Source organism: Hippichthys cyanospilos, chromosome 15, assembly GCF_059441005.1.
Source record: "Hippichthys cyanospilos isolate Australia breed blue-spotted pipefish chromosome 15, RoL_Hcya_1.0, whole genome shotgun sequence".
NCBI lineage: Eukaryota > Metazoa > Chordata > Actinopteri > Syngnathiformes > Syngnathidae > Hippichthys > Hippichthys cyanospilos.
The window spans coordinates 4849253-4875823 of record NC_142383.1 but is presented as its reverse complement, the minus strand read 5'-3'; the positions used below and the strand labels follow the sequence as shown (position 1 = coordinate 4875823).

General features: G+C 38.3%; 1 protein-coding gene across 2 annotated transcripts; it reads right to left on the bottom strand.

Moving 5' to 3' along the window:
- Positions 1–306: 306 nt before the first annotated feature.
- Positions 307–26571, bottom strand: vldlr (very low density lipoprotein receptor). 2 transcript variants are annotated; one of them, XM_088434837.1, is made up of 20 exons: positions 26077–26571; positions 21008–21127; positions 20452–20574; positions 19040–19162; positions 18311–18519; positions 16114–16276; positions 15043–15165; positions 13675–13797; positions 13066–13185; positions 12773–12898; positions 12426–12597; positions 11189–11413; positions 10995–11113; positions 10479–10618; positions 9649–9790; positions 8984–9133; positions 4454–4506; positions 2219–2300; positions 1723–1892; positions 307–1166 (listed from the first exon to the last, which is right to left on the bottom strand). In XM_088434837.1, the coding sequence occupies exons 1-20, from the start codon at positions 26147–26149 to the stop codon at positions 1131–1133; spliced, it is 2592 nt and encodes an 863-aa protein (XP_088290963.1). In that variant the 5' UTR covers positions 26150–26571; the 3' UTR covers positions 307–1130. The 2 variants fall into 2 exon arrangements, with proteins under 2 accessions (XP_088290963.1, XP_088290964.1); XM_088434838.1 differs by lacking the exon at positions 4454–4506 and having other exon boundaries at positions 2219–2296; positions 26077–26570.

Below are 26571 nucleotides of genomic sequence, written 5' to 3'. Positions count from 1 at the left end.
AGATGGCTCAAGCAGTGGGGAGTACAAATGTATTTAGACTTCAACCAAAAGCAAATGAAAGCCCCCTTTTATAAAGAAAAAAAAATCTGTTCACTGTCAAAACATCTTGTATATCTAACGCATAATTGTGAAAAAGAAAAAAAATATATATATATACATATATATAATATACGCGCGCACACACACACACACACACACACGACTAAAATCAATTGTCTTCCCTCGATTAAAAATATTGGTACAAAATATAAAATTGAATATGGTCAACTGTAAATAGTGTTAAACAAAATGACAGGAAGCCTGAAACAATGTTCTGAATTAGCTTTAATTTAATTGGTTCACAAATCTTCCTCCCCCACAGATACAACAGAGCTTTCAAATGTTTAAAACTGTACAAGGCTAGAAAAAGATCCACAGCCACAGCAAACATACAAAATAGTTTTACCAAATTGTTTGTTTTTTTTTTCCTTCTCATGTTTAGTACATTTGATATTGAACCCTGGTACAATGACCATCCTTAGCAAAAAAGATCTCAATGTATACAATCTTATTTACACAAACCATTTGACCAAAGTGCATTGAATAGAATCCTGATACAGTCTGAGATGATGGCTAAATATGTACAATGCTTACAAATGCTAAAAACCTACAGTCAGCAATAATATTTTCAAGATTCAGACCATGATTTGCTGTAGGAGGTATTGCAAAAATGAAATCATTTTACAGAGACGTGACCAAACAAAGACAGAGCCTGTAGGTTTAAAAAACAAAAGCAAGATGTAGTTCGGATCTCGTCGCAAAACCTTTCCAGCAGACTTGATCAGTTTGGCAAGAGTGTTTTATTTCTTTTAAAGAGGGGAAAAACAAAAAACAAAAACTAAAACTGCTTTCAGAAAAACCAGGGCAATGAAAAAAAAAAAAACAAGCCAAAGTATTATTTACAAAATAAATAGGATTTATTTTATGTTCCTGTCACCACTGAGAATGATATAATGCACTTCAGGAGGCATAATTTGTCTTACTGTGAGAAATGTGACAATCAGCATTGGAACAAGGGGGACCACATGCTCGCTCTGTGCAATACGTTCCATTAAGAAAAATGGAAAAAGAAAAACAAAACACCAGCATGGTCATGATAGATCATCCTCTGTGCTCACGATTGAAATCTGAAAAGAGTAGAAAACACACAATTAATGAATATCTCATCTATGTCCACTCATTAAAACTAAAGGCCATTACACTTACAAAGACCCAAAGGTTGTTATTGATTTACCAAAAGATTTGCCAGACACTCTAAATATTCTGATCAAATTTTCAACAGTGACAATTTCTTTGGGGTTTGTTGAATGCGGTCGCAAGGGTCTTGCGTCAGCAGCTGTGAGGATGACAGCCGAGGTTAGGGTCGCCCTGCCTTGGAGCTTTGAGTGGTCTGAGGTTAATCTGCTTAATCTGCGTACAAGCGGATGCACTCTGAATGGCCAACAATATACTCAAGATTACGGAAGGATGCAGATGAGAGTGGGAGGTCATTAACAAGCAGTCTCAATCCTCTGTTGAGAAGCAATGATTTAATCTACTTTAATCTCATGCTAAGCGACTGTGCGCCAATTACTCCATTTCTTTACTTCACTTATATTTATCGGGTCAATTGAAGAGGAAGCAACGTTAAGCGCGTGTTGTGAAATGTTTGTTGAATGTTTCAACTAAAAGCCTTTTACTTACTGCGGGATACGTGTGCCCCACGTTGGCGCTGTGCCGCGTGATGTCAATGTTGAGGTCTTCTTCCGTGGTTTTCAGGTAGACTGGGTTGTCGAAGTTCATGCTTTTGTGGTTCTTCATTGTCCAGTTTCGCCACATCAAATAGCCGCCTGCTGCCGCCATTGCAAGCAGCACTTAATGTGAGAATGGACACCGAGGCAAACATTAGTTTGAAAAATTAGGGGACGGAAACACCATATCTTTAGATGTTGCCATTAAGTTAGAAACCATTAACTTGTTCTGGTGCTATTGCTTTCAGAAAGCTGAACACAATTCAAACGTATTGCATGGTTCAGTCATTTCCTTCACAACTGGAGTTTGGTAAAAAAAAAATAAAAATAAAAAAAAAGTCCTGATTCAAGTCCTATGTACTTTAACAAAGACTGGATGCCCTGGCTAACATATAGGTGTTATTAATTCAAAGAATTTTAAAGCACAAGTGATGATGACGTTCACTTACACACAGGCAGTATGGCCCAAGCCGCAGCAGAACCTCTGGCTGTAGTGTTTACCTGAATTGACGTACTCACGTTGGCTTCTGGAAAAACAAATAGTGCTAGTGAGCAAACCAAGGACACTAAGACATCAAGTGATTCCTAGGGGCCAATCAATATATACTTTTAGGCAGAAAAAAATATGATATGGACCAAGATAAAAAAAACAAAATGGAAATTGTCTTCTCCCAATGCATTTCACAGAGTCAACTATAAGCAAATTTTCAATTGTAAATACATTGTGTTTTTTTGGAGGGGGGTGGGGGGGGGCAACAACAACATTTGGTTCACAGAATACGTATTGCATCTTAAGTAAGAACATTCGTTACATGCATTTGTGCGAGTTGTACTGTAGCTGAATGATTTCGTTTATCATTCATGCTTAATGTATCTTGCACAATGTACTTTAAGACTTTTTTTTTTTTTTCCCACACTACTGCGACTACATTGTGTGTAAAGTAGCGACATACGGGTCAATTGTTGCACAACTTGCATGCATTGCTTCTAAAAATGAAGAAACAACCCCAAAGGTAAATTAATAATTTGTTCATTTTGGGTTCCATGAATGTTATGCACTAATGTAATACAGCATTTGTTACAGTTTAATCATTTAATTTATTAGTGTATTAAGTAACACTGAATTATGATTCTTATACTGCATTATTTAGGAGCATTTTTGGGGGTTTTGAACAGATCAGGCTATTTACATCTTAAAAGCACCTCCATCAAAAAAAAAAAAAAAAAAAAAAAAAAAAAATCATATATTTAGGGAGGGGTAGGGCTGAATTCACCAAAATATCCATGGTGGCCCTTAGAGAACAAGAACTGTTAAATGAACCACTGAGCATAAACATGGAAGCTACTCGTAAGCTCAGAAGTCATATGAGGAAAGCGAACAAAAGGATCAATTTCCCTCGTTGGCTGCATGTAGTTTAGGAGAGAGAGAAAGAAGAATTGGTGGTGGTGGGGGGAGCTTTGCAATTGTGCCAAAAATGACTAAAATGAATGCCAGACATCTCAGCTCAAAGCAAGAATTCATTCCTAAGAACTAAAAGGTATGTGTGGTCATATATTCTTATATTTGACCTAGACTCAAATGGTTAACTGTATTTGGTGACCTCCATTGGCTCACACCTATGCAATGACACATGAAATTCACATGAGTAGCCCGCAGTCCAGATCTGTGCATAGATTACAAGTGATAGAACATTGTGATATTCTAGGAATTTTACAAACTGTTATAAATACATTTGCATGACATATTATGCATTTACTACAACTGCTCCTTAAGTGAGAGAAATCATTAACATGACCGGAGTCTTCACTGGTAGCCCTTCATATTACTCAGTACCAAAAAAGCTGTTTAAAAAAAAAAAAAAAAAAAGTTCATGATTCCTGTTAACATATTAATGCTTAAACCAAACAATTGCAGAGTAGCTATTTGTTAATGTAATGCGAAGTATACATTTTAAAGTTAATGTGATCAATACAATAACATTCTAATGATTAAATATTCACATCAGCAGATGCTTCAGCGCTTTGTAACCAACTATATGAAGTGCATGAAAAAAGGTGAAACAAAACAGAGCTGCGCCATGGACCAATGATGAAGTCTGTTATCTGTGTGTGAAATTTCGGTTGGCAGTTCACTTTCGTGACTACTCATTTCACAAACGTTGACATTTAACCAAGGCTGATAGATTACAGTATAGTTTCAAACTGCACAACCGTGTTAAGTCAAAGAGGTTTAAGAATATTCCCTACACTTCAAACTCAAAGAAAAACATTCAGGGGGAATTTAGATCAACTACTAAGCGTTTATATCACAATACAGAGCCAAGTGAGGTTCCAAAAATGTTAATCTAAATGTAAGGAGAAAAGAGCAAAGAACAGCTGGGCCGATGTTTAAAATAGTAACTAAAGTACCAGATGAATGATGTTCAAACCAGGATATTGAAAATGCTTTCTAATTAAATGGGTGAGTTAGGCAAGAATTTAAACAGCAAATACTACTGTGACTAGAACCATGTCGCAGGTTTTGTCCCTGCAACAAAAGCAACAAACTTGCCTAACAGTTAGGCAGCCAGGAGAGAGAAAAAAAAAAAAAAAAAAGCACTTAAAAGCAAGCCCAAAGGTGAGTTGCAGGCAGCAAAGCCCAGCGCCAGGAAGGAGAACAGGCAACACATGGTGATTTTATCTGGGGAGTGCGGCAATAAAGGTTTCCCATCCTTTGAGGGGCTTTTGGTAGAGAAGTCTGTCACAAAGAATCAAGGATCAGACTTAGGTAGATGGGATGTTTTTTTTTTTTGTTTTTTTTTTTACAAAACAAGGGGGGGAAAAAGGGACCCTGCAAAAAAGGTGGAACTGCAAAGAAGCATTTACACAACCTGGATCATTATACATCTGTTTGATGTGCTGTAGGCAACGTCTGAAATTGAGAACTAACGCATTTCAGTGAAGCTAGGTTTTAGTCACTCCCAGCCAATATTTACATAACTGCAATACACTACTATCCTCAAGCTGACAAGTCATCTGTGGTACCCCCCCTCCATTAATTTCAAACAAGATGGTCATTTTCTGTCTCTATTCATCACAACTGTTGAAAAATTACACACTACAAAAAACTAGTGTGTGTTCCGTTGGCACGAGACCGTAGTAAACAATATGTCCACAAGGGACCATTGTACTATAAATAGTAATTGCAGTATGTCCATCTAAATCATTCATTTTTAAACAGTTGAAAAAAAAAAGTGGTCGCATTTAACCACACATTTCATCTGTCAAACACTACAAATAAAAATCAAAGTTTTGCTTACCTTAATTGACTAGATATCTTTTGGGCAAATTTCAAAACTTGCATTTGCTGACTAAAGGCTAGAGTGACAGATGTGCCCATTGATTACTTAATTGGAAGTTACAGGCAAATGATTTATTCATTTAAATTGTATTTAAAAAGCTAAATAAAAATATACTTAGAAGCTGATTGTAAAACTTGCTTTTGACTTTACGTCTGTACAAGGAATGCGCTGAGCAAGATTGTGTGCAGTATGCAGTTCAGTTCATGAAACCATGACACTGACTCAGCAAAAAGGCGCTGAAGTCCGCTGGGTGACGCGACAATAAAAGCGACATGACATTTCGCTTCTTTCGCCTAGTTGCAAGAAGTTAAAACATTTTAACTAACTTTTGAAGTGCCTTTATTTGTGAGTAGTGGGTGGGGTGGGGGGGTCAGACACATTTTGTCGCAAAGCGAAGGACACGCAACAAAACAAAAAAATAAAACCAAACAAACAATAAACGGCGCTGTTGGAGAAGAGATCAGCTCGGTACAACTCATAAAAGATGTATGTATGTATGCTTACTATTTAGACTTTACTCCTCCATGCTCCCAAGTATTTGGCAGTTAAGACATTTCTCAGAAATCTGGAAGATTTAACTGGCTAAAGGTGACAAAGTAACCAATAGGGACAGGTTACTCGTGGCGACGATTACGACGGATCGAAATGACAGACCAAATCTACAGTTTTTAAAACTCATGATTCGGCGGGCAGTCAGCAAAATTTCTGTTCGTCTGTGACATTGTAGTCGAGTGTCATGCACCGTAGGTTGGGGAATAAACTTAAAAATGAAGCTGCTGAGATGTGCTATTGCAAGGGTAGGCTAACCACTCAAACTGCTGCAAAGTGCTCTAACACAAAACAAATGTCTGCTCTAGGAAAAACAACTAGCTGACAATCACTATGTTGGAGACTGTTTTATTGCATGAATCATAGAATGATGGCTACGGCAGGCTATTACATGCCATAGTGCACAGACTACAACCTGTGAGGATAAGCGGGTGACAATTGATTGGAGTGTTAGCAGTGACACGGCCCTACGCAATACAAAATGCGACACCTCCATGAAGTACATTTATGATGAGTGATCTTTTAAATAATTTACTAGTAGTTTGCATCACAGTGTGGAACACATAGTGCACTGCCGCCAACAGGAAAGTGATGCAGAGGGTGGTCAACATTGCCCGGGCAGAGGTATTTGTTAATAAAAAAAAACAGCGCTATCAATGCACTAAACAAAACACACTAAAAATAAAATTGCACTCTGTAACACTACACTTTTTCTATAGAATGTATACTATACTGTATTACGTTACCATATATGCACAAATCGGCGCAGAGATCATAATTTTGTTGTATGCTAGCTATAAAATTACCATAAATTCTTTCAATTCTATTTTTTATTCCATCCATCCATTTTCTGGAGCCGATTGTGATCATTAGGATTGGAGGCCTGCTGGTGCCTATCCCAGCTGTCTACAGGCAATAGGAGTGGGACGCCCTGAACTTACATTTACAGGGCACACAGAGACAAACAAGCATTCACGAACCCAATCACACCAAAGGAAATTTAGTGTCCAATTCACCTGTCAGGCATGGTTTTGAAATGTGTGCGCAAGCCGGAATACCCGGAGAGAACCCGGCTCGGGAAGAACATACAAACTCCATACAGAAAGGCCGAGCCAGGCGGGTTTGAACTAGTCCCTGAACTGTGAGGCAGCTGTGCTAAAAACATCTTCAGTTTTTTTTTTTTTTAAATCCTTGAAAATATCTATATATTAAAATGGTTTTAAGCACCAAAGTGTCCTGCCTTCATCTGAAAATGGGTGTACAAAGTTTTTTTTTTTTTTTATGCATATAAAAAAAATAAAACTCATGTAAAGTCCCATTGTAAGATTCCTGGCAATTTTAGAATACGAAGATTACTCAGGAATTTGATGAAATTAACTTTGAATGCCATTTTTGGTCTTTTTTTTTTTATAAAAACTTAAAAATAGATTAAAGCTTGAATATCTTGAAGCAGTAGTCAGCAACGTGTACCAAGTTACCATTTTTGAAATTACACCGTTGGAATACTTACTTGCACCAGTGTTTTTTTTCTCAAAAAAAAAGTTCATTTTAAAATCTGACATTTTTCTCTTTTCAAAAGGGTAAATACAGTACTTAAAGGTCACTCATATTGCATGCAAAGGACTTAGCTGGTAATCTCTAACTATTTACAAAGACATTTTCCAACCCGCCTAACGACCATTTCAGAAATTAGAACCTAATTTGAATTTATCATCTTGCAAAATATTATTTCAGCCTCAAACGGATGGCGATGCTCATCTCCTACTTAATGTGACAAACTAAGAGGCACTAAAGGCTTCAACAATAATGCTCCACAGTTCCATTTGGTGCAGCTGCGATTGCTGAACAAATGGGATAAATGTGTTTGCTTGAGATTTAGCAAAGTACAAAGGCTTTTGGCTACAATCCAACTTTAAGAGATTGTGAAAAGCATCTTTGTCCCAAGCTTTTAATTGAGCACACCAAATTCCCTGAAGGGCGTGTTAACGCAATTACGCACACAAACTTGCAATCCAAAGTTTGAAGGCAACTTAGACTAACAAGGCATTTTTCTTTTGAGGAGCACAGAAGCGCAGAGTTGTCAGGGAGATGTTCTTGTGCTTTGTTTACACCAGTTGCTTGGTCTGCACCAAAGAGGCTAATTAGGAGTTTATATGCACGGAATTCCTTAGCTGGGTTCTGTTCTCAGTGTCTCTGTATATATTAAAAAACTGCTCAACAAAAGCAGCTTGAGCATTACCCAGTCACATTAATGGCAGCCATTAAATGTTCATTTCACAGAAAGACTGCATAGACTAAAATTACATTTTGACATTGCCATAAAAAAATAAAATAAAATGTTTGATGGTATACAGCAGGGGTGTTCAAACTGTCCTCGGGGACCAGTATCTTGCAAGTTTTCCCGGTTTCTTTCCCCTACATACCTGAATGAAAAGATCAGCTCAGCAGAAGCCTAAAAATATTCCGTTTCATATGAATCAGCTGTGGAAGGGAAAGACACCAGGAACACATGCAGGATACAGGACAGAGTTTGGACACCCCTGTTATACAGTGTTAGAAGTGTGGTGCAAAATAAATTAATTTGCCAAATCACATTAATAAATAGGCTAGACAGTGTTTAATTAGGTAAAGCAAGGGGGAAAATAACATGGCCATGTCTGATTGACTGTATGCGGCCCTCAGGGGGGATGGGTTGGGCACTTCTGGTCTAAAGTAAATGTACATACAGTAGCAACTTAAGTTGCATTTTTGAAAGACATGCAATGAGCACTTCAAACATCTTTAAAGTTCCCCATAAATTCATGAAAATAACTGAAAAGTTTGCGACCCTGTGTCCACAATTGTCTTCCCTTAGGAATAGTGTTCATTTTGCACAATTACTAGTAAGTCTTATGTTAAATGACACCAGATGCAGAAACCACTCATTTTGACGGGCATGACAGAGCTTAATTTCTGATGAGGGCAAAATGATAAACCTTTGACAAGTGTATGCTACATTATAATCAACTCCTTATGAAAAAAAAAAAAAGTGGACATTTACATTCACATGCTAATTGAGAGATTTTGGAAGACCAGATTTTCCTAACGGCAATATAACAAAAGCATGCCCCCCAAAAGAAGGACTCGCTCATTTCCCAGCCTTCAACACAAAGGTCAATTTTGTGCATGCATTGTACCCAGGTTGGTTTTCCGTTTTTACAGTCATTTGGGGGAAATCTTGTCAAGCTGCTAATATAAATAGCAAGTTCAATAAATTTCATTAGCCCCGGTCTTGGTCACAAAACAAACCAACACAAAAATGAACAAATCACAGCCTTAACTCACCTGGCCTGCAGCGTAGACCATCAGCAGCCAATTCCTGACCTCCTGGGCAGAGACAGGTGAATTTGGGGGAATGTTTGTTGATTTGTGGTGCGGGTAGACACAGGTAGCTACAGCCTCCATTTGCACCTTTTTCTGCACACCAGTTAGTTCCTACAAAACACAAATTCAAACTTTTAGCAATGTTACCACTGAACTTGGCCAGCTCTCTTTTTTTTCTACCACTATTTCATCAGTTTCCTGGATATCATCACAATGATGCTAAACCCTTAACATACTACAGTATCTGACAACAAAATGCAGACAGCACCCTGTTTACTAGTCTTGGGGATATGAAGTTAAAAAAAAAATAGATGACCTAATTCACTCAATGCAAAACGCTAATCTCCCTTGTACCTTGAATGTAGAGTGAATTTGAATGACTGGTGAAGCAAAAACCATTATATTTTCCATGTACTTTGTCTGGAAAACACAAGCTTAAGGTATCTTGCCCAAAATAGTGAACATTAAAAAGTTTCAAATTAACCTTAAGCTCTGAATGATATTTCTAATTATATTGGAAACAAGGCACAAACCTGCCAATTTAGGGTTTCATCATGCAATCTATTTTAGGTGTTATTATACAGGATCTGTTTGTATAACATTTTTAAATTGTGCCATGTTCTTACCAGAAAGCTGAATGAGTTCATGATACACTATGATGTCCTGTGGATCATTCAGGTTGTTGGCTAATGTCATAATGTCCAATCCAGTGAATTTGTTAGCTCCATAGATTGCTTTCTTCTCACCGTCAGTCCAGAAGACGCGATCCTGGAGAGAGAATCATGACATGCATCGTGTATTTTTTAAAAAGGGACAGTGTGTAAGATCTAGACCACTTTATTAAAAAAGGAATGAATTTCAAATAAATGTGTTCTTAACGACCAATAGTATTTTTTTAAATATAATTGTAGGTCTAGTTATTAAATTATATTACATGGGGGTGGCACTTTTCTGGAGGCTGCCATGTCTGTTATAGCTATAGCTGCCATGTCTGTTATAGAGAGTGGTAAATGCAGCACCTCCTGCTGTCCATAATGAAAAACTGACAAAATATTACACATTGTTCCTTTAAGGAGGGAAAGATTTGAGTAGGAGCAAAATATTTTAACACCTATAAACAATGTTGCACAAGAAGGCCAATAACATACCTACTTTAGAGAAGCAAAGGGAGGTACACATGTTAGTTGCCTTTAGAAATAAAATTATAAAGCTTTAATAATAAAATTAACAAACTGACTAGTATTTCTTTATATTTATACACACACACGCACGCACGCACACCCATTGCGTACGTCCCCTGTCACTAATTTTACCAACACAATGCCGGGAGGAGAAGGTTTGAGCCCTAACAAAAAGGCTTAGATTTGGCACAGTTAATGTGCTGGATGCTCTTTTTGAAAACATTTATAATAAAATGAAAACTACTTTTATAAAAAAACATGCATGGCAGCAGTACCTCAAAAACAGTAAGAGCAAATGGGTGAGCAAGGTAGTCAGAGGACTGCAGCACTTTCTTCCTGTTGTCGCCATTCAGGTCGACACTGCAGAGCATATGTAGCTTTGAATCAACCCAGTACAACCTGCCTTTTATTAGATCTAGGTGAAGAACAGACAAGACGGGTGAGGCTTCAAAAAAGAAAATGTCAAAAGGTCATAAAATGGTCAAAAACCACAAAGGTTGAAAATCTAATTCCAGTTAGCTTTCACTACAAATTACAACCAGGGCGGTTAAAAGAAAAAACAAACAAACAAACAAAAACACACACCTAGACAACGTTGTACAGTAGTAGATTAATTGCAAACACAGAGCTAAATAACATCCCAAATCCTCAGACACATTTTAGGTTATAAACATCCAGGGGGAGATTATTTCATGAGATCATATCTGCTCTAGAACCTATTTGAAATAAGATGTGCCAAATTTTAAGTAATTTTGTCACTGACTTGTCACCTTGTGTGCAGTTTCTCTTACCAAGAGTTATTCCATTTGGCCATTGGATGTCTGTTGCCACCAGAATCTGCCGATTGACTCCATTCATACCAGACTTCTCGATCTTGGCTGGCACACCCCAGTCAGACCAGTACAAAAACCTAGGATTAAAATAAAACACATCGATTTTTGTGCATATAATGACTTCTTCAAGACCATGAGGAAAAAACACCAACCCAGACAGAGGATCCACAGCAATGGAAGCTGGTTCTTTCAGGCCTTTACTAAACAGAGTTTTCTGTTTGGTTCCATTAAAGTTTGCAACAGAAATAGTTTTGGTGCCTAGGTCGGACCAGTACAAGTTCTTGTATATCCAGTCCACGGCAATTCCAACGGGAGAGTGGACATTTTCTATCACTTTGTTGTGGGTGCTCACATTCCCTCGTTTGTCCAACAGAGTGCTGAAAAAAATAAAAGACAGCACTAAATTAAAACATTAAATAACGCAGAGCTTATTGACCAGTCCCAGAAATGCGTAGTAATGCAACAGGCTACTTAACTGAATACAGAGGCTGAAAAGAGGGAAATACCATTTATTACCCAAGTTGGAGTTTGCAGTGCTTCAGACATTTGTAATATGTTGACTTGTGTAGTAAAAGGTAATCAAAATAGTAAAACCTGTTCTCAGTAGGATCTGTGTGTTTATTTTTAAGTATGTTTGTTAATAACAGCATAGGCAAACAAAAACCACATATTGATAACCAGATGCCTATCAAAACAGAGGATTATTGTAAAGGCAGAATTTTGGATGTCCCTTTGCCTCCAATCATGTTTGGAAACAGGGAAGAAATATGCATCAAGTCCCTAAGGAAGAAATGCATTTCTGAGTTGACATTCAAAAAAAAAAGGATTATTTTAACTGTAGCAATATGGTGCATTTACAGTGTAAGGGGTTTCATTTAAAACCAAATCAATTTAATGTATTTATTCAGATTTAAAACTGAATACTTTGAGTTACATTCTATAAATATTACTTTCCTAGTTTTATTTGTAAATTTATGACCCACATGAACTCTTGTTTGCTGAGCACGCTACTGCCACCTGCTGTTCAATGAAATAAAAAACAAAACTAATTTTTGTTTTAACTGGGTAATTTTCACTCAAGCTGCTTAACATGTACATTTGACAAAACTGCATTAAAAAAAGAAGTCTGTCATATGCAAGGTTAATTGTGCCTTTACAGCATTTACACAAACATGAAGCTTGCAGTTTCACTTCTCTTTTTACATTTAAAGAAAAAAAAGTTAAGCCACAGCTCATGCCTCAATGGAGACCAAACTGTCTGCCCATACTATCTTCAAGTATTCCTACAAGCAAATTAAGACCAATTTACTATCTAAGAGTTCACTTACACATGGTTTAACAGAGATGAAACAACTATTCTTTGACGTGGCTGAATCATTTGAAAGTTACCTAAATATTGCCTTCTGCCCCAAGTCGGCCCAAAATATCATCTGCTGGTCAAAATCAGCATCCACAGCCACTGTGTTCCTCTGCTGCTCCACAATCTGAGTGTACTCCTTCCTCTCCAGACCCAGACGACGAACATCCCGGCGGTTCGTGAAAATGAGACTGGGCTCCTTACCTGAGAAAAGAAACGACTTGTTGCTAGAGTGACACAAAAAGGTCAATTTCACTTAACATCAGGCAGTGCAGTTGCATACACAGTCACAACCAAATTATAGGACTACAACAACTAAATATGTATAGTCATTTAAAACATGACAAAGGTAAAGTCAATTAGATCAGGTATCACTCACCTACAGCCTTGCAAACTCCTGTAGTCGGATCCATCTGGTAACCATTATGGCATTCACATTTGTATCCTCCCTTCAGGTTAATGCAGATCTGGCTGCAAATGCCTGGGTTCAGACATTCATTAATATCTAAAATAAGGATAGAAAGACAAGATACAATAAACAACAGTCACAGCTACATAAAATTTATTTCTCAAAGGCGATAAACCACCTCTTAAAATGTATTGTCTTGTTCATAGTATTTAAATGACAACCAAGGTTTTAAATAAACACGATGTGAACAATAGGTTTTATACCTCCGCAGGTCTTGTGGTCAATGAGCTGCAGCCCAGGTGTGCAGTCACACTCAAAGCCAATTGCCATGTCTTTGCAGATATGTGAGCAGCCCCCATTGTTCATTAGGCACTCATTGACATCTGCACAACATAAAAATACAGCTCTTAACACAGCAAAACTAACACTGCTCATACTAGTAAGGGGGTCTTGTTGTCGGACAGCTTTGTCCCATTTCGCTTGATAATTAAGATCTAGGAAAACAAATAGAATATGTACAAAAAAAAGAAACGCTTCAAACCAATGTAGGGTTAACTTGGCCGCCAGGAGAACACTTCATATGACTAATTTCCCTCGTCACTATGCCCTCTACTAAACAGACTTCTCCATTTGGGCTTCCATTTTTTAGCAAGGGGTTGTTTGTCAAACAACACGCTATCTGCACAAACAATACATGGTGTGGAATGGCACAATTACCGATTGCGTAACATGTGCCACTCAGGACGGATTTCAGGCTAATTAGATGTAGTTTAAAAATAATCACAACATCTACATTGTTCTACCTGAAAATATTTTGTGGATATATTGCAGGAATTGTGCATGTGCAATTGAGCTTGTGCTGTAAACCTCACCGCATTCTTTGATGGGTTCGTCGCTCCAGTCTGGACAGTCTCGATTCTTGTTGCACACTTTGCTCATCTCTATGCATTCTCCGCTGCGACATTTGAACCTCTCAGGTCCATGGCACTGAGTCACTGTGAGTAGAAACAACATTTGTGCTACAGTAACTTTTCCTGCCTCATTTTTAATAGTATTCATTTTATCCATTCCTTCGCTAATCCTCAGTTGCCAAGGATATGGATTTAAAAACAACAAAAAAATCAAATCGACACAGAGAGCACGATCAAGAAAGTCATTTAGCTTTTAAATCACTGAGGATTTTATTCAATGTTGATAAAGTGGTCTAATTTTCTGATGCGAATAAACAATCTGCTTTAACATAATTGGATAATTGAACCAAGATATTTAATTACGTGAGTCCAGTTACACTTTCAGAGTCGAGTTAGGGATGGTTTCAAGCTCTTCTACAAGATATCTTGATAAAGATGTTAATTCATTTTCTCATTGATGATAGCAAGTTGTACAGGCCGAGTGACCAAAGGACAGCCATAACATGGCGGTCCCTCCACTATGATTCACAGATTCTGATGTTTGTTTGACATTTCTTCACACAACAATTCAACTTTCAACTGCTAACACAATATTGTGCCAGTAGTGATGTGGAACATCAAAGTGGGTTTTAGCTTAACTTCAAACGTGCAGCAATGTTTTATTGGACAACAATAACTTCCTGCTTTGTGTTTTCCCCTCCTATGTGCTACGCTCTTCCTGTTATCTTTACAGGACGGCCACGCAGAAAACAGTCAACCATGCTAAACATCAACACTTGTAACCTTTTCCAGCTTTGTAAAAGTTTTAAGAAGTCCTGATCTCAAATCATGTGGCATGACCTCAGAGTAATTCACAACACATGTTACAGAAATCTACTGCAATACTTGTGTAAAGAGGTAAAAAATTCATTCAGATCACTTGCACGTCTGATCAGCAAAGTTTGGAGTTATTGCTGTCGAAGGAGGCTCAACTAGCTAGTAAATACAAAAAGGCTCACTTTTTCAACGTAAATATATGAAAGCATAATTGTGGCATTAGTAGACAGCTCTTGTGATTAAAACATTTTATGGCCAATTTATGTAAAAATTTAACACGCAAAAAACTCACATAGTTGTCTACCGCAGTATGATAGATGAGTTTTTTTCATGTTTTGTAAAATGTGTTTGCTTCTCTGAGCAGATTAAATTATATTCTTCAAGTTTTAGCAAGTCTCCCAACTTCACACAACGCTATTTGAAATGAAGGAAAGTCACATTTGCAAAATGAACACTGAAAAGAATTGTACCAAGGTACAATGCAAAAATACCATTGAGGAGATCATTACTTACAGTTTTTGCAGTTAACCTCATCTGATCCATCAGTGCACTCTCTGATGCCATTACACTGTCTGCTCCCCAGGATACAGATCCCATCATCACATTTGAACTGATCTGCTCCACAGGTGCGCACAGCTGCCAACATTATACATCACTGGTTAATTCATTTTATGCAACTCTGCACATTTCCTGATGATTACCCAATATTGTGTTTATGTGGGAACTTTGGGTGACTCAGTTCCATTCTGATAACATTTAACTATAAATGACAGACTAAGTCTGCAGTCAACATAAAAATGGGGTAAACTGAAAATATCTGCATTGAAGCTCCCAAGAATGTTTTCACCACAGTGTCGATAATGGAGCTTCCTTGCATACGCCCTGCTGCAAGGACAGCCACAGATAACAACCACCACCATCTCCCGGGAGATGGGGGGGAGACTTCTGGTCGACCAAGTGGTCAAATGCCTGATAGTAATTGTGTGCTTATAAACACATTATGATTTAGTAGTTTGTGGGCTTTGATTAAAAGGTGGAAAAGAAAGTAAGTTGTGAAGTTCTCGAAAAGCATTTGGGACATATTTGCCAAGAATACAATTTGTTCCTGTAAACAACTTAAAGTGGCTCCATTTTAGGTGTGAAAGAAAATGCACTGTTCATGCTACACAGTTGTAACAATGTCTTGCCGACATGCTACACTCACATTTCATTGAAAGTGTTTTTTTTTTTTCTTTCTTCCCTAAAGGAAAATCTTTGCAATGCTACTGACGCATGTGCATCATGCCAAAACAATGGATATAATTTGCTGCAAAATGTAAACCTGATTTCTATACTGAGATATAAGTGACTAGTCATTGCAAACAGTGAAGGATAAGGAGTGTGTGAAGGGTGAAATGCCATAGTATACAAACGTACACACTAGTATACCTAGGAGCTACTATCACCTGCGTGCTGTTGATGGATTGAATAACAACTCCAGTTTCAAAAGTGTGACAGTGTCCCATCTGGGGCATCATCTATTTTGGTGCATTTGGCTGGGGGGTGGACAAAAACAAAAAACTATATTGTATAGTGTATACATACGGCAGTTTGCTTCATCGCTGCCATCTTTGCAGTCGTTATCTCCGTCACACCTCCATTTTTTGTGGATACACCCTCCTGAAAGGCACTGCATCTCACTGGCTAAGCATTTGGCTGGTGGGGTTGGGTGACGTCCACAACGTAACTGAGACTCATCAGATTGATCCTGCAGAACATAAGTTGTAACAGTAGTACAGTGGGCCCCCGGGTTACGAACTTAATCCGTTCAGCGGCTACGCTCGTATCTCGAAAAAGAGACACTAATGTAATGTAACTAATGTAACTAATGTAACTAATGTAACACTAATGTAACGAGCCGGAGCAAAGCTTTTAGCCAAACTAAACTTGAGAACAGAGTGCACTTAAACAAGTCTCCAATAGACAGGATGGGTGATGTTTTATTTTAAAATTATTTGCTTATTATTTGGCCATTGACAGAACGGCACCATTCCGAAACTCAAAAGTTGCAGCTGACACTTGGGACTGGTCTCAAAAGCATAAGATACATTGTTCCAGCTGCATCCGTTCAAGTCTGTAAACAAAAATGAATGATCAAAAACACTTTTTGTTGTTGTTAATTTATCTTTTGATCTGCCATAAAAATACAACGTATCTAAATGGAAAAAAAACAACCTCTAGTTGAAGCCTTTCCCAGAATAGTTTTTGGATAGAATTAAAGAGAGTTAGATAAATAATTAGAGCTTTAATGTCTTTCCTCTGTTGTGTCATATACGTGAGCCATAATGAGGTGAATCTTTACTACTCGTTTGATATTCATCTTTTATCTTTATCCTCAGAGCTCAGACAGCACTGTGTTTTTCTTTACTGTTGGGGAAAAATACGAGCCAATCGGTTTTATCCATGTTCCTGGACAGGTACAGTTACTGGAGTGGTCTCCTCATTCACACGTAAGTCTGTTTATAAGAAAGTATAAGTCTAAGTACCGTATTTTCCTCACCATAAGGTGCACCGGATTATAAGGCGCACCCCCAATTAATGACATACAGTGGGCCCCCGGGTTACGAACTTAATCCGTTCAGCGGCTACGCTCGTATCTCGAATTGCTCGTATAGCGGGCAATCCAAACCCATGTTAATTCGTGAATGCGTGCAACGCGCGCCGAGGCCTTAGGTAAAAACGACACACTGTATACATATATTAACATTGAGTGACATAATCTGCTGTATACTTGCATTATATAATAAATACAATGGATAAATAGCTTTTACCTTTGAAACGACGAGACTTGAGCTGGATGTAAGCAGAGGGGGGCAGAGTCCAATGCTCAAAGTTAACACGGCAATAGATATGCTATTGGTCTTACAGTGTTACAGTAACTCTTTCAGTCAGGGTGCAAATCACGCAGATACTAAAACATCATCCTCTTATTTCTTTCTTTACCGCTGCTAGTAATTTCAGAAGCTATGTCTAACAGATAAAGTTTGCAAAGTCTTCACAACATTCCGTTTTTCACTAATTTTCTCTCCTTCCTTCCATCCTGTCCCATCAAGCTAGATAAAGGCGTTCGGCCAATAGCATATCGGCATTTCTGTGATTGACGTGTAACGCCGGCCAATAGCATCTCCGTGAGTGAGACCGGGTGACCTTAATCGACCAATAGCATATTCGCATCTCCGTGACTGACTGATAATTATTCGCACTTTTTTTTTTTTTAAACGGTTGGAATGTATTGACAATTAATTAAAAAAAAAAACACACATTTAAACCAATGACAATTCTTTGTCCTGCAATCGGCACATTTAATTTCATGTCAGCTGTTTTTCCCTTTAGCTGTACAAACACTACACTTAAATGGTAATATATTTAGACACCGTGAGTGAGACAGTCAGTGTGACGTTGTAAGACCAATAGCGTTCATGTTACTGCCCCAAGTATCTACTGTCGCTACTGTTGATTTTATTGACGCAATTAAACGAGAACATTTCTACATACTCAATGGCCGGCATGTCGAATTGCTCGTAAGGCGAGAGGTTTGTTTGTAAGCGGAGGACAAAAATCTCCCTGATCCATGCTCGTAAGGCTAATTGTTCGTAAATCAGGGTGCTCGTAAGCCGGGGGCCGACTGTATATGAAAATGGTCTTTCATCATCCATCGAAAAAATACAAAATAATATATTCCTAACATCAGCTATTTTTCTCCCTCTTGTAAATGTTTTTCATTTAAATGCATTTCTCTTACCTGGCAGTCAACATCCTCATCACACACCCAACTATTTGGGATGCATAATGAATTTCCACATTGGAATTCACTTGGGCCACAGGACGAAGGAGCACACCCCACTTCATCCGAGCCATCACCGCAGTCATCCTCGCCATTGCAAAAAAAGTTTTGGGAGATGCAGCGTTGACTGGCGCAGGTGAACTCATTAGGAGCGCAGGTTATGTTACCTAAAAGGTTCATATTGAAATTAAAAATGAAACTCTAATTTAAGGGGATTTTAATTTAAGTGTAGAATACTGCACTATGCGGCTACAAAACACCTGGCTGCAAGTCACTATATTAAAAGTTTACACAACACTGCCATGACCAGATACACAGCGTTGCTGACAATGTTTAATCATATGAGCATGGTGCAAACCTTGTAAATGTTAATTCCATTTATGACTATTTTTTAATTAATTGCATTCATGGTGAGTAACACTGATTTAAACAGATTTAATTTGAGCCATCAAGAAGGTAATTAGGCCTCTCTCTGTGAGTTAATTTCAATTACTGGAAGCCAGACAAACACAAAGCGGTTAAACGTGACAGAAAATGCCCATTGTGCCATAAAATAATTCTGATGACTTATAATAATACTTTATGCATGCCTTTTGAATATGAACCCAACTCCACCCATTGTGACCTTACTTTACTACCCTTTTAGTAAAAAATAGGGGTTTTTCCCTAAATAAACTGTCAACCTACCACAGTTGGATTCATCTTCTCCATTGTCACAGTCTTTTTCGCCATCACACTTCCAGAAGTTGGGGATACACTGAGTGGAACCTGCTCCACAACTAAACTCATTCAAACGGCAAGTCCGCATGTCTGGAACATCCCAAAAACACCGTACACAAGTCAACCACAAAATACTGTAGTGTGTTTCGTTACACAGAATTGTTCCAATTTTGCCATGAGTTTTTTTTTTTTCCCCTCTAGCATATACATTTCAGCACATGCTACAACATAGGGAAATTAGTAGAGGAACGTTTTTAATACCACAGAATAATAGACCAGCAGCTCAGGGGTAAAATCCGGTCCTTCCAGTTATTGGTATCTTACAGTGAAATTCAGTGTGTTTGAAATTCTTAGTATTAGCTATAGCTGCATAATGAACAGAACTCAAAGATAAGCTTTTCCTTATCTGGATTAATTTTGCGCAAAATGGAACGTTGCTTTACAAAAACATTTGGGCTCAAAAGTGATAGCCCATTTGAAGATAAGATCAACCTGTTTGTATGTGATATGCAGCATTTGCTTAATAAAATTCTATTGAATATATTGTGGCATACTTTGCCAACATCATCCTTACCCACTACTACAACAAAGAACAGTTATGTTGATCATGTCACTGTATGCATTGTTAACAAAATCAATATGTATTTTTCATGAACACAGTGCTCTTATTTTCATTAACTTTGAATTAATCAAGACATTGTCCAGCTAATAAAAAGGTAATAAAAGGTAATAAAAATCTACAACATATTGCATTACCATATATTTCTTTATGTAATTGTTATGACCAAGTCGACCACAGTTCAGTAAAATCAGTAATTGAACATGCCAGTGGAGTACCTACTCAATTTCTAAGAATAAGCACAGCTGGACAAACAGCACAGTGATTATAAACAGTTGTACGTGCAGCTCAGCTCGTGTACACTGCAGTTAGTAGTGTATGCCTGGAATTTAGCCACGTGCACATGAACATAACCTCCAAGCTAAAAACCTTCAGAAAACAATAGCTTAGTAGCCTGTTATGAATATTGTTGAAGAGGCACAATTAGAGCTAGAAAAAAACATGACTAGGTGTATCAATATTTTGCTCCTCTGCCGTTAGTGAGCAATATTGTGTTTTTGTTTAAAAGGGACTTTCAAAACAACTTGCCTATTGTCCGTGGACACACGTGACAAGACAAAACACTCCAATGAGGAAGTGCTGGTGAGACTGTATCTAATGTATTTAATACAAGTGTTCTCCAATTCAATTTGGAATTAGTGAACGGCGTGGAATACCGTATAACATTTTAGTAGCCGAAAAAAAACCCCCCATCTATTTTACTACATCCAATTGAAACACTTGGCAAGGTAGATCAGATTTCAAGTACGACTATACTTACGGCAAATTTCAACACTTTCGTCTGATCCATCCTCACAGTCTGGTTCCCCATCACATTGCCACCTCTTTGGAACACATTGGCCATTCCGACATACAAAGTCTGCTTCTGGGCAGACCTTCTTGACTGTTGGGGAAGAACAAACAAAACAAAACTGACAATCACAGGAAATTTAGATAAGCAGTGTATTCCCACTTCTGTGTAAAATGAGAAGGCATCGTTCATAAAATTCAATGATTAAGGAATGATTAAGTGGCAAAATAAAGGTAAGTGTATCGTTATATACAGTACAGTGTCTATAATACCACTGGCTCAAAATGAATGAAAGCCTTTTGGAGGAAAAAACAAAAACAAAAAAACCCCCAGCATTTTCTTTTTGGCATCCTACTATATTAATCCTTACACTGATTCGTAATGTTTCACCTGACTGCTCCAGAAGGTGGAGGTGGAGGTGATACTTGTGACTAATATTGGGGTGTGGGGATCCATCTGTACTCTAGGTCTAAATTGATTGGTTCAAAAGTATTTCACTTAGTTCAAATTAGCCAGCATTTCTTACCACATGATCTTTCGTCACTGCCGTCAGTGCAGTCCTCATCACCATCACACTTCCAAACAGACTGTATGCAACGACCATTTTCACACTGAAATTGGTTGGCCTCACATTCTGTTTTAGTTCCTGAAAAACAAACCGATCAAGAAAATGTTGACATGACTGAAAGAAAGAGAATTACAATTGTAATGTTCAATTACCCCTTGTTTCTTCTTGTTTCACTTTTGCTCAGTAACTTCAGCCTCAATTTTGGTTTATAGATTAAACAGCAATTTGAGTTTAGATTAAAAAAAAAAAAACTCCCATTGTCAGACTGATTTATTCAGTTACAAAAAAAAAAAGCTGCTCACTTTTATTATTTTTGCTTTTATTACAAATGGTGATTATGTAGTCTTTTTTTCCCCAAAACACTTTCACCAAACGTAATCTCTGGGTATTGTATTCATATTGACACCTCTTGATTGATGAGAGCAAATTGCAAGGAAAGGAACTACCCTACTCTTGTATAAATGACACATGCGCCACAATTGTGCGAAGTCTGCCATACTGGAAATGACAATGACCTTAAAGTGTCCCCTTAAATAATATCACCATCTAACCTTGGTGCTGGCTCAAACCTGAACTGAATGGCTATCCCAATGGCTAAATATACCCTTCAAACACAGACGCACAAGCACACACACACACACACACACACACACACACACACACAATTCTCAAAGGCTATGTTCACACAGCAGCTCAATCCCCCCATGAATCCATATTTCCTGCATTATATGATTTTGATTCTGACAATTAGCAAAACTATTGGAGGTCCATTTACCTCAAACAGGACATAAGAAAATGTTAACTTCATATGCTTGTACGTATACAAATAGATATTAAATCTACAAAGGAACTGCCGACCCATCAAATCTGGAAATAAAGCAGATAATAAACAGTGTCTCTGTGAAATATTCACTTTACTACCATCCTTAGCATCATGGTAACCATTTCTGTACTCTCAATTAGCCCATCATATATGTATGGGTCGGGGTTAACAGTTTGGCTCGCTTGAGGGAGCAGCTTTTAGAACTGGATCTCATCAGAACAAAAAAAAAAAAAAAAAACGCGGTTAGAGACAATATATTAAAATAAATTGGGGAGAAAATAAGCACACATTTGGAAAATAAAAAATAACCATCATAAAGATGTACTTTCTAAAATAAATAAACACCAAGTTGCATTTATGTGTCCTGCTAAAAATAGTCTGTCACTGTGCTTTATACAAACGCAGTCACACTGGTGGTCACGTTAATGCAATTTTCCCTAGTAACACAAACTGTTGCAGTGTGTTCCCCTCCTCCTCTTACAGTCCACCACCCCGCCCACTTTAGGAGCCAAGCGCACCCCCACACTGCATGCTGAAGAACTGGGTCTAGCGTGCCATCATAATAACAGTGGAAGGAAGCTACAGTACATCCATTTTAATCAGGGCATGCATTGCTGCTGCTGATCTAATTTGTGAGACGCCTTGCTTAGAGACTCTTAATTTAGATCTACGCTAAGAGCGTGTACTTGACTGCTTTTTCTCTGAGACATTTAGTTATTTTGTGTACAATACAAGCCTCAATGTGTCCAAATATCAAAGAAAGAAAAATTAATGCAAGTCAAGATGTCAAACGCTCCCTCTTAAATCGTAAGAAAATTGAGCCTCCAATTCCTCAACACTTTGACAAATGTCATAGTAACTATGAATAAACATAAGATATTTATTGTACCCTTATCGACAAAAAAGGATTAAAGATATCATTTTAGTCAATGTAGATGTTATGATAGTTTACTAAATTCAAATATTGAAAACTATGCGAAACACTAAACTGAAAAACAGATGTGAAGGAATGTTAACAGGCGAAGGTGACAAGTCCAAGTCATTTAAAGTAACCCATTATTGAATCTCTACAACAACTTAGTTAAGTCAAATACTGCCAATTCAAGCCTGAATTGGAACAGTCGAGTATGTTCCAGCACAGGAATCCAAGGATTATTTAGCCTTGACAGACATCTAAGCCCAACACTTCCATTTGAGTTATTTGTCAATCTTAAAGAATCCAAGACAAGAGGTTACGTTTGCTAGTTTACTTATGACCACTGTACAACAGTACATAAACTGATAATTGTATTGATTTTGAGGTTGATTCCCCTCCCTTCTGATCAAGTCAGCAAAGACCCAAGATAATGCTGAGCAATTATCCTGTGGTAGTATAGATTTTCCCCAGAAACTCTGGCTTTTTCTACACATTTTATGTTGGCTTATTAGGACAATGTATATAAGGGATGACACATACTATGGGTTGCAAACTATTTAAACATTGAGTGCCACTGACATGAAAGGACGTCAACGAAAACCTTACCGGGGAGTGCCACTGATGTTAGATACGTTTTTTTTGTTTTTTTTTTTAATTGAAATAAGCAGAGAAAAGGTTTGTACTACTTAAACATTGGATTTATACAAGGCTTTTCTATATTAGCAAACATAAATAAATTACAAAAAGTTGTATTTAGCTTGTTATGTTTTGTTAATTGACCACCTGGCTTTGGTTTTAACAAAGACCCTTTCACCCAACATACATGGGAACTTTTTGTGCAGCTTGAAAGATAAGTCCAACACTGACATATTGTACTCTATGGTTTTGCCTCCCTTTATGTTTTAATTACTTCCACTCTGAGTTGTTGTTTTTTTTTTTAATCTTGTGGGCGTTCACTCCTGTGTGACTGCATAAGAACCTTCATTTTTACTTATCCCTGCACACTCCTTTGCAGACCACTTAGCTGTTCCGTAAACGCGTGTATTTGAAGCTTCAAATAAAAGAAACCCGAAAGGACAATTTGTTTTCCTAAAAATTCCAAAACAGTCTCTAGTCATAATCCTGATGAATTATGATAATTCACTTAAAGTAACCAAGAGCATGAATCAAGACTGTTTGGTCTACGCTCTGCTGTGCCAAGGTCTGTCGCGCGCGTGTGTGTGTGTGTGTGTGAATTTTGTTTTATGATTCTGATTCTATATATGATTTGATTCTGATTCTGTGAATTACAGAAGGCTTACTGCCAAAGCAGAGAGATTAGCCCGATATGCTACAAATTTACTTTTTTTTTTTTTTTTAACATCACCACTATTCATGGGAAATACAGTACTAAGCCCTGACACTGACAGCAAAGAAAAAAAGGGATAGACACAGACAATAAGTGTGTGTAAATTCCACAAGATGGCAAAACTCTAAGAGGGGATAATAACGCATCAAGATCAAGCAGCTAGCATGTACACAAATCATGACCATGTGGTACATTACCATCTTCAGTAATTGCGAGCAAACAAAGTACCAAAGCTTGAAAAACAGTATCATCCAAACTGATGAAACCTGATTAGAATCATTTAAAGGTTGAAGGCATTATAGTGTCAAGCTCTAGTCCTCGAGGCTCCGTGATCTGCATATTTTACAAGTTCTTCTTTGCAACACACCTAATTCAAATGATCAGGATTATTATAAACCTCCCACAGAAGTCACTGATGAGGTAATCATTTGAATCAGGTGTACTGCAAAGAGAAACATGGAAAACATGTAGGACATGGGCCCTCTTGGAATGGAATTTGATGCATTGAGGCCTTAAAAGGTTAAGTTCTTGCAGAGCCTGCTGATGAGCTGATGGTTTTGTATCAGCTGTGTTGGGTGAGAAACATGGGAAAAACATGCAGGATACAGACCCTTGAGGGCTGGTTTGGACACCTCTGAACTAGGTTATCACCAGGGTTGTCCAACCTCTTTCCGAGGGCCGGTATTCAGCATGATTTCCAAGATTCTTTCCCGACACACCTGATTCAAATGATCAGTATGGTTATCAGGCTTCTGCTGATGCACTGATCATTTGAATCAGGTGTGTGTGTGTGTGTGTGTGTGTGTGGGGGGGGGGGGGGGGTAAGGAAAAAAACAACCTGGAAAACATGCAGATATTTTGGACACGCCTGATCTAGGCTATCTATTTTTAGGCGAGCAAGCCACTTCAATAGTTTTGCAAAGAAAAAAATGCAGGAAATAAAAGGAATGACATTGCAGTCAAAACACTGGAAATTTAAAACATGAATAACGAAAAAAATTGTTAAGAACTCATTGCCATAAAGACACGCCTACATATGCAAAATCACTCCAGAATCATACCTTAATTGGTTTAATACACTTACATCACAGTATTTACTGATCGCATATTTCAGATATTTTAAACTTAGATTACAGAAAAAAAAACAAGCATAAATATAGTTTATAGGTTGGTTGCAATACAATACACAAGATCAGGTGTCTGAGCAACAAATTGACAATGCCATCAAAATAGTTTTGCCCAATGTGTTGCTACAGAAGGCCTAATTTACCAAATCAATAAATGTTAGCGTCGCGTCCTGTTTGTGACTGTACATGCTCTAATCTAAAAGGTTGGTAAAATAAAATTAAGTAGCAGACAAACCGCCACACTAATCAGTTACATTGAAGTTACCTGCGGCAGGTAACCTCAGCTGTTGCCACCTGAGTGTTGATTGTGCAGTAGTGACAATTTCAAATCAGAACGCACTTGACCCACTTCGAATAAATACCGTACATATCAATTTGAATATGAATGCGAGTGTCAGTAGTAGCTTCTGATCCCACTGCTGGTACACGAGACCTATGATTTGATTCTGTGCGCATAGGAAGAGCGGGCGTTTTTCGGAAGGAGGAAACTCATTTACAAGGATAATTAGACACGAATTTTCCTGCGTAACAACCCACACAGGCCCTCTTTTGACACCCATTCCAACGAGAATAATTAGCAATAATAGCCAATAAAAATTGTAGTGATGTTATGGTGCTATCTCAGCTAGAATAAAAAAAAATGGTCATGTCTGCATCGTCCCTTTGTTGTCAAACGCAAAGCACGAGCACATCAAAACTGGCTCATTCAATCAGGGGGTACCACGATGACAGGTGTTCGTGATCGGCGACATTAGCTAACGTTACCAACTGTACGCTGCGAGCGTTGCCTTCAAGGCGGTAGGAAAGACTTACCGCGAACACTCGTGTAGCGTTGGAGGCATATTAGCAGCTGGAGCAGGAGGACTCCGGCCGTGGAAGCGATCATGTCTCGCCCTGGAACGTGCAGTTGGTAGCTAGCCGAGCGCTCGCGGGCTGCCTGCTTAGCTGTGCTCTGCTCCGCTCGGCTTGGCTTTCTCGCGGCTTTGCTCTGCCCTGCAAGGTCTGTCGCGGTTCAAGCGCCCACTACATATACACGCACACGCGCGCGCTCTCGCATGTGCACTCGGACATGCGCTCCCACGCACATACGTACGTAAGTACGCACGCGAGCGCGCGAACAAATTGACGCACGGACCGAGCGACCAGCACGCGCCCACCGGAACCAACCAGGGCTAGTGGTCACGCGCCTCACTGGTCGCTCGTGGACCAGTTTACTCGATTCCACACCAAATCCATTTCCGAAATGAGGCGTTCAAGGTCGGCCAGTGCGAGACCGGTTTGCTCGTGTTACAGATCCTGTCATAAGGT

What these genes read in the sequence shown, in the direction of transcription:
- vldlr (XM_088434837.1), bottom strand. Translation starts at nt 26,149, where the DNA reads ATGATCGCTTCCACGGCCGGAGTCCTCCTGCTCCAGCTGCTAATATGC. An exon ending in GCCAAATGGAATAACTCTTG is followed by an intron (nt 10,619 to 10,994) that starts GTAAGAGAAACT and finishes TTCTTCACCTAG; the next exon opens with ATCTAATAAAAGGCAGGTTG. An exon ending in TGAACTCATTCAGCTTTCTG is followed by an intron (nt 9,134 to 9,648) that starts GTAAGAACATGG and finishes TGTGTTTTGTAG; the next exon opens with GAACTAACTGGTGTGCAGAA.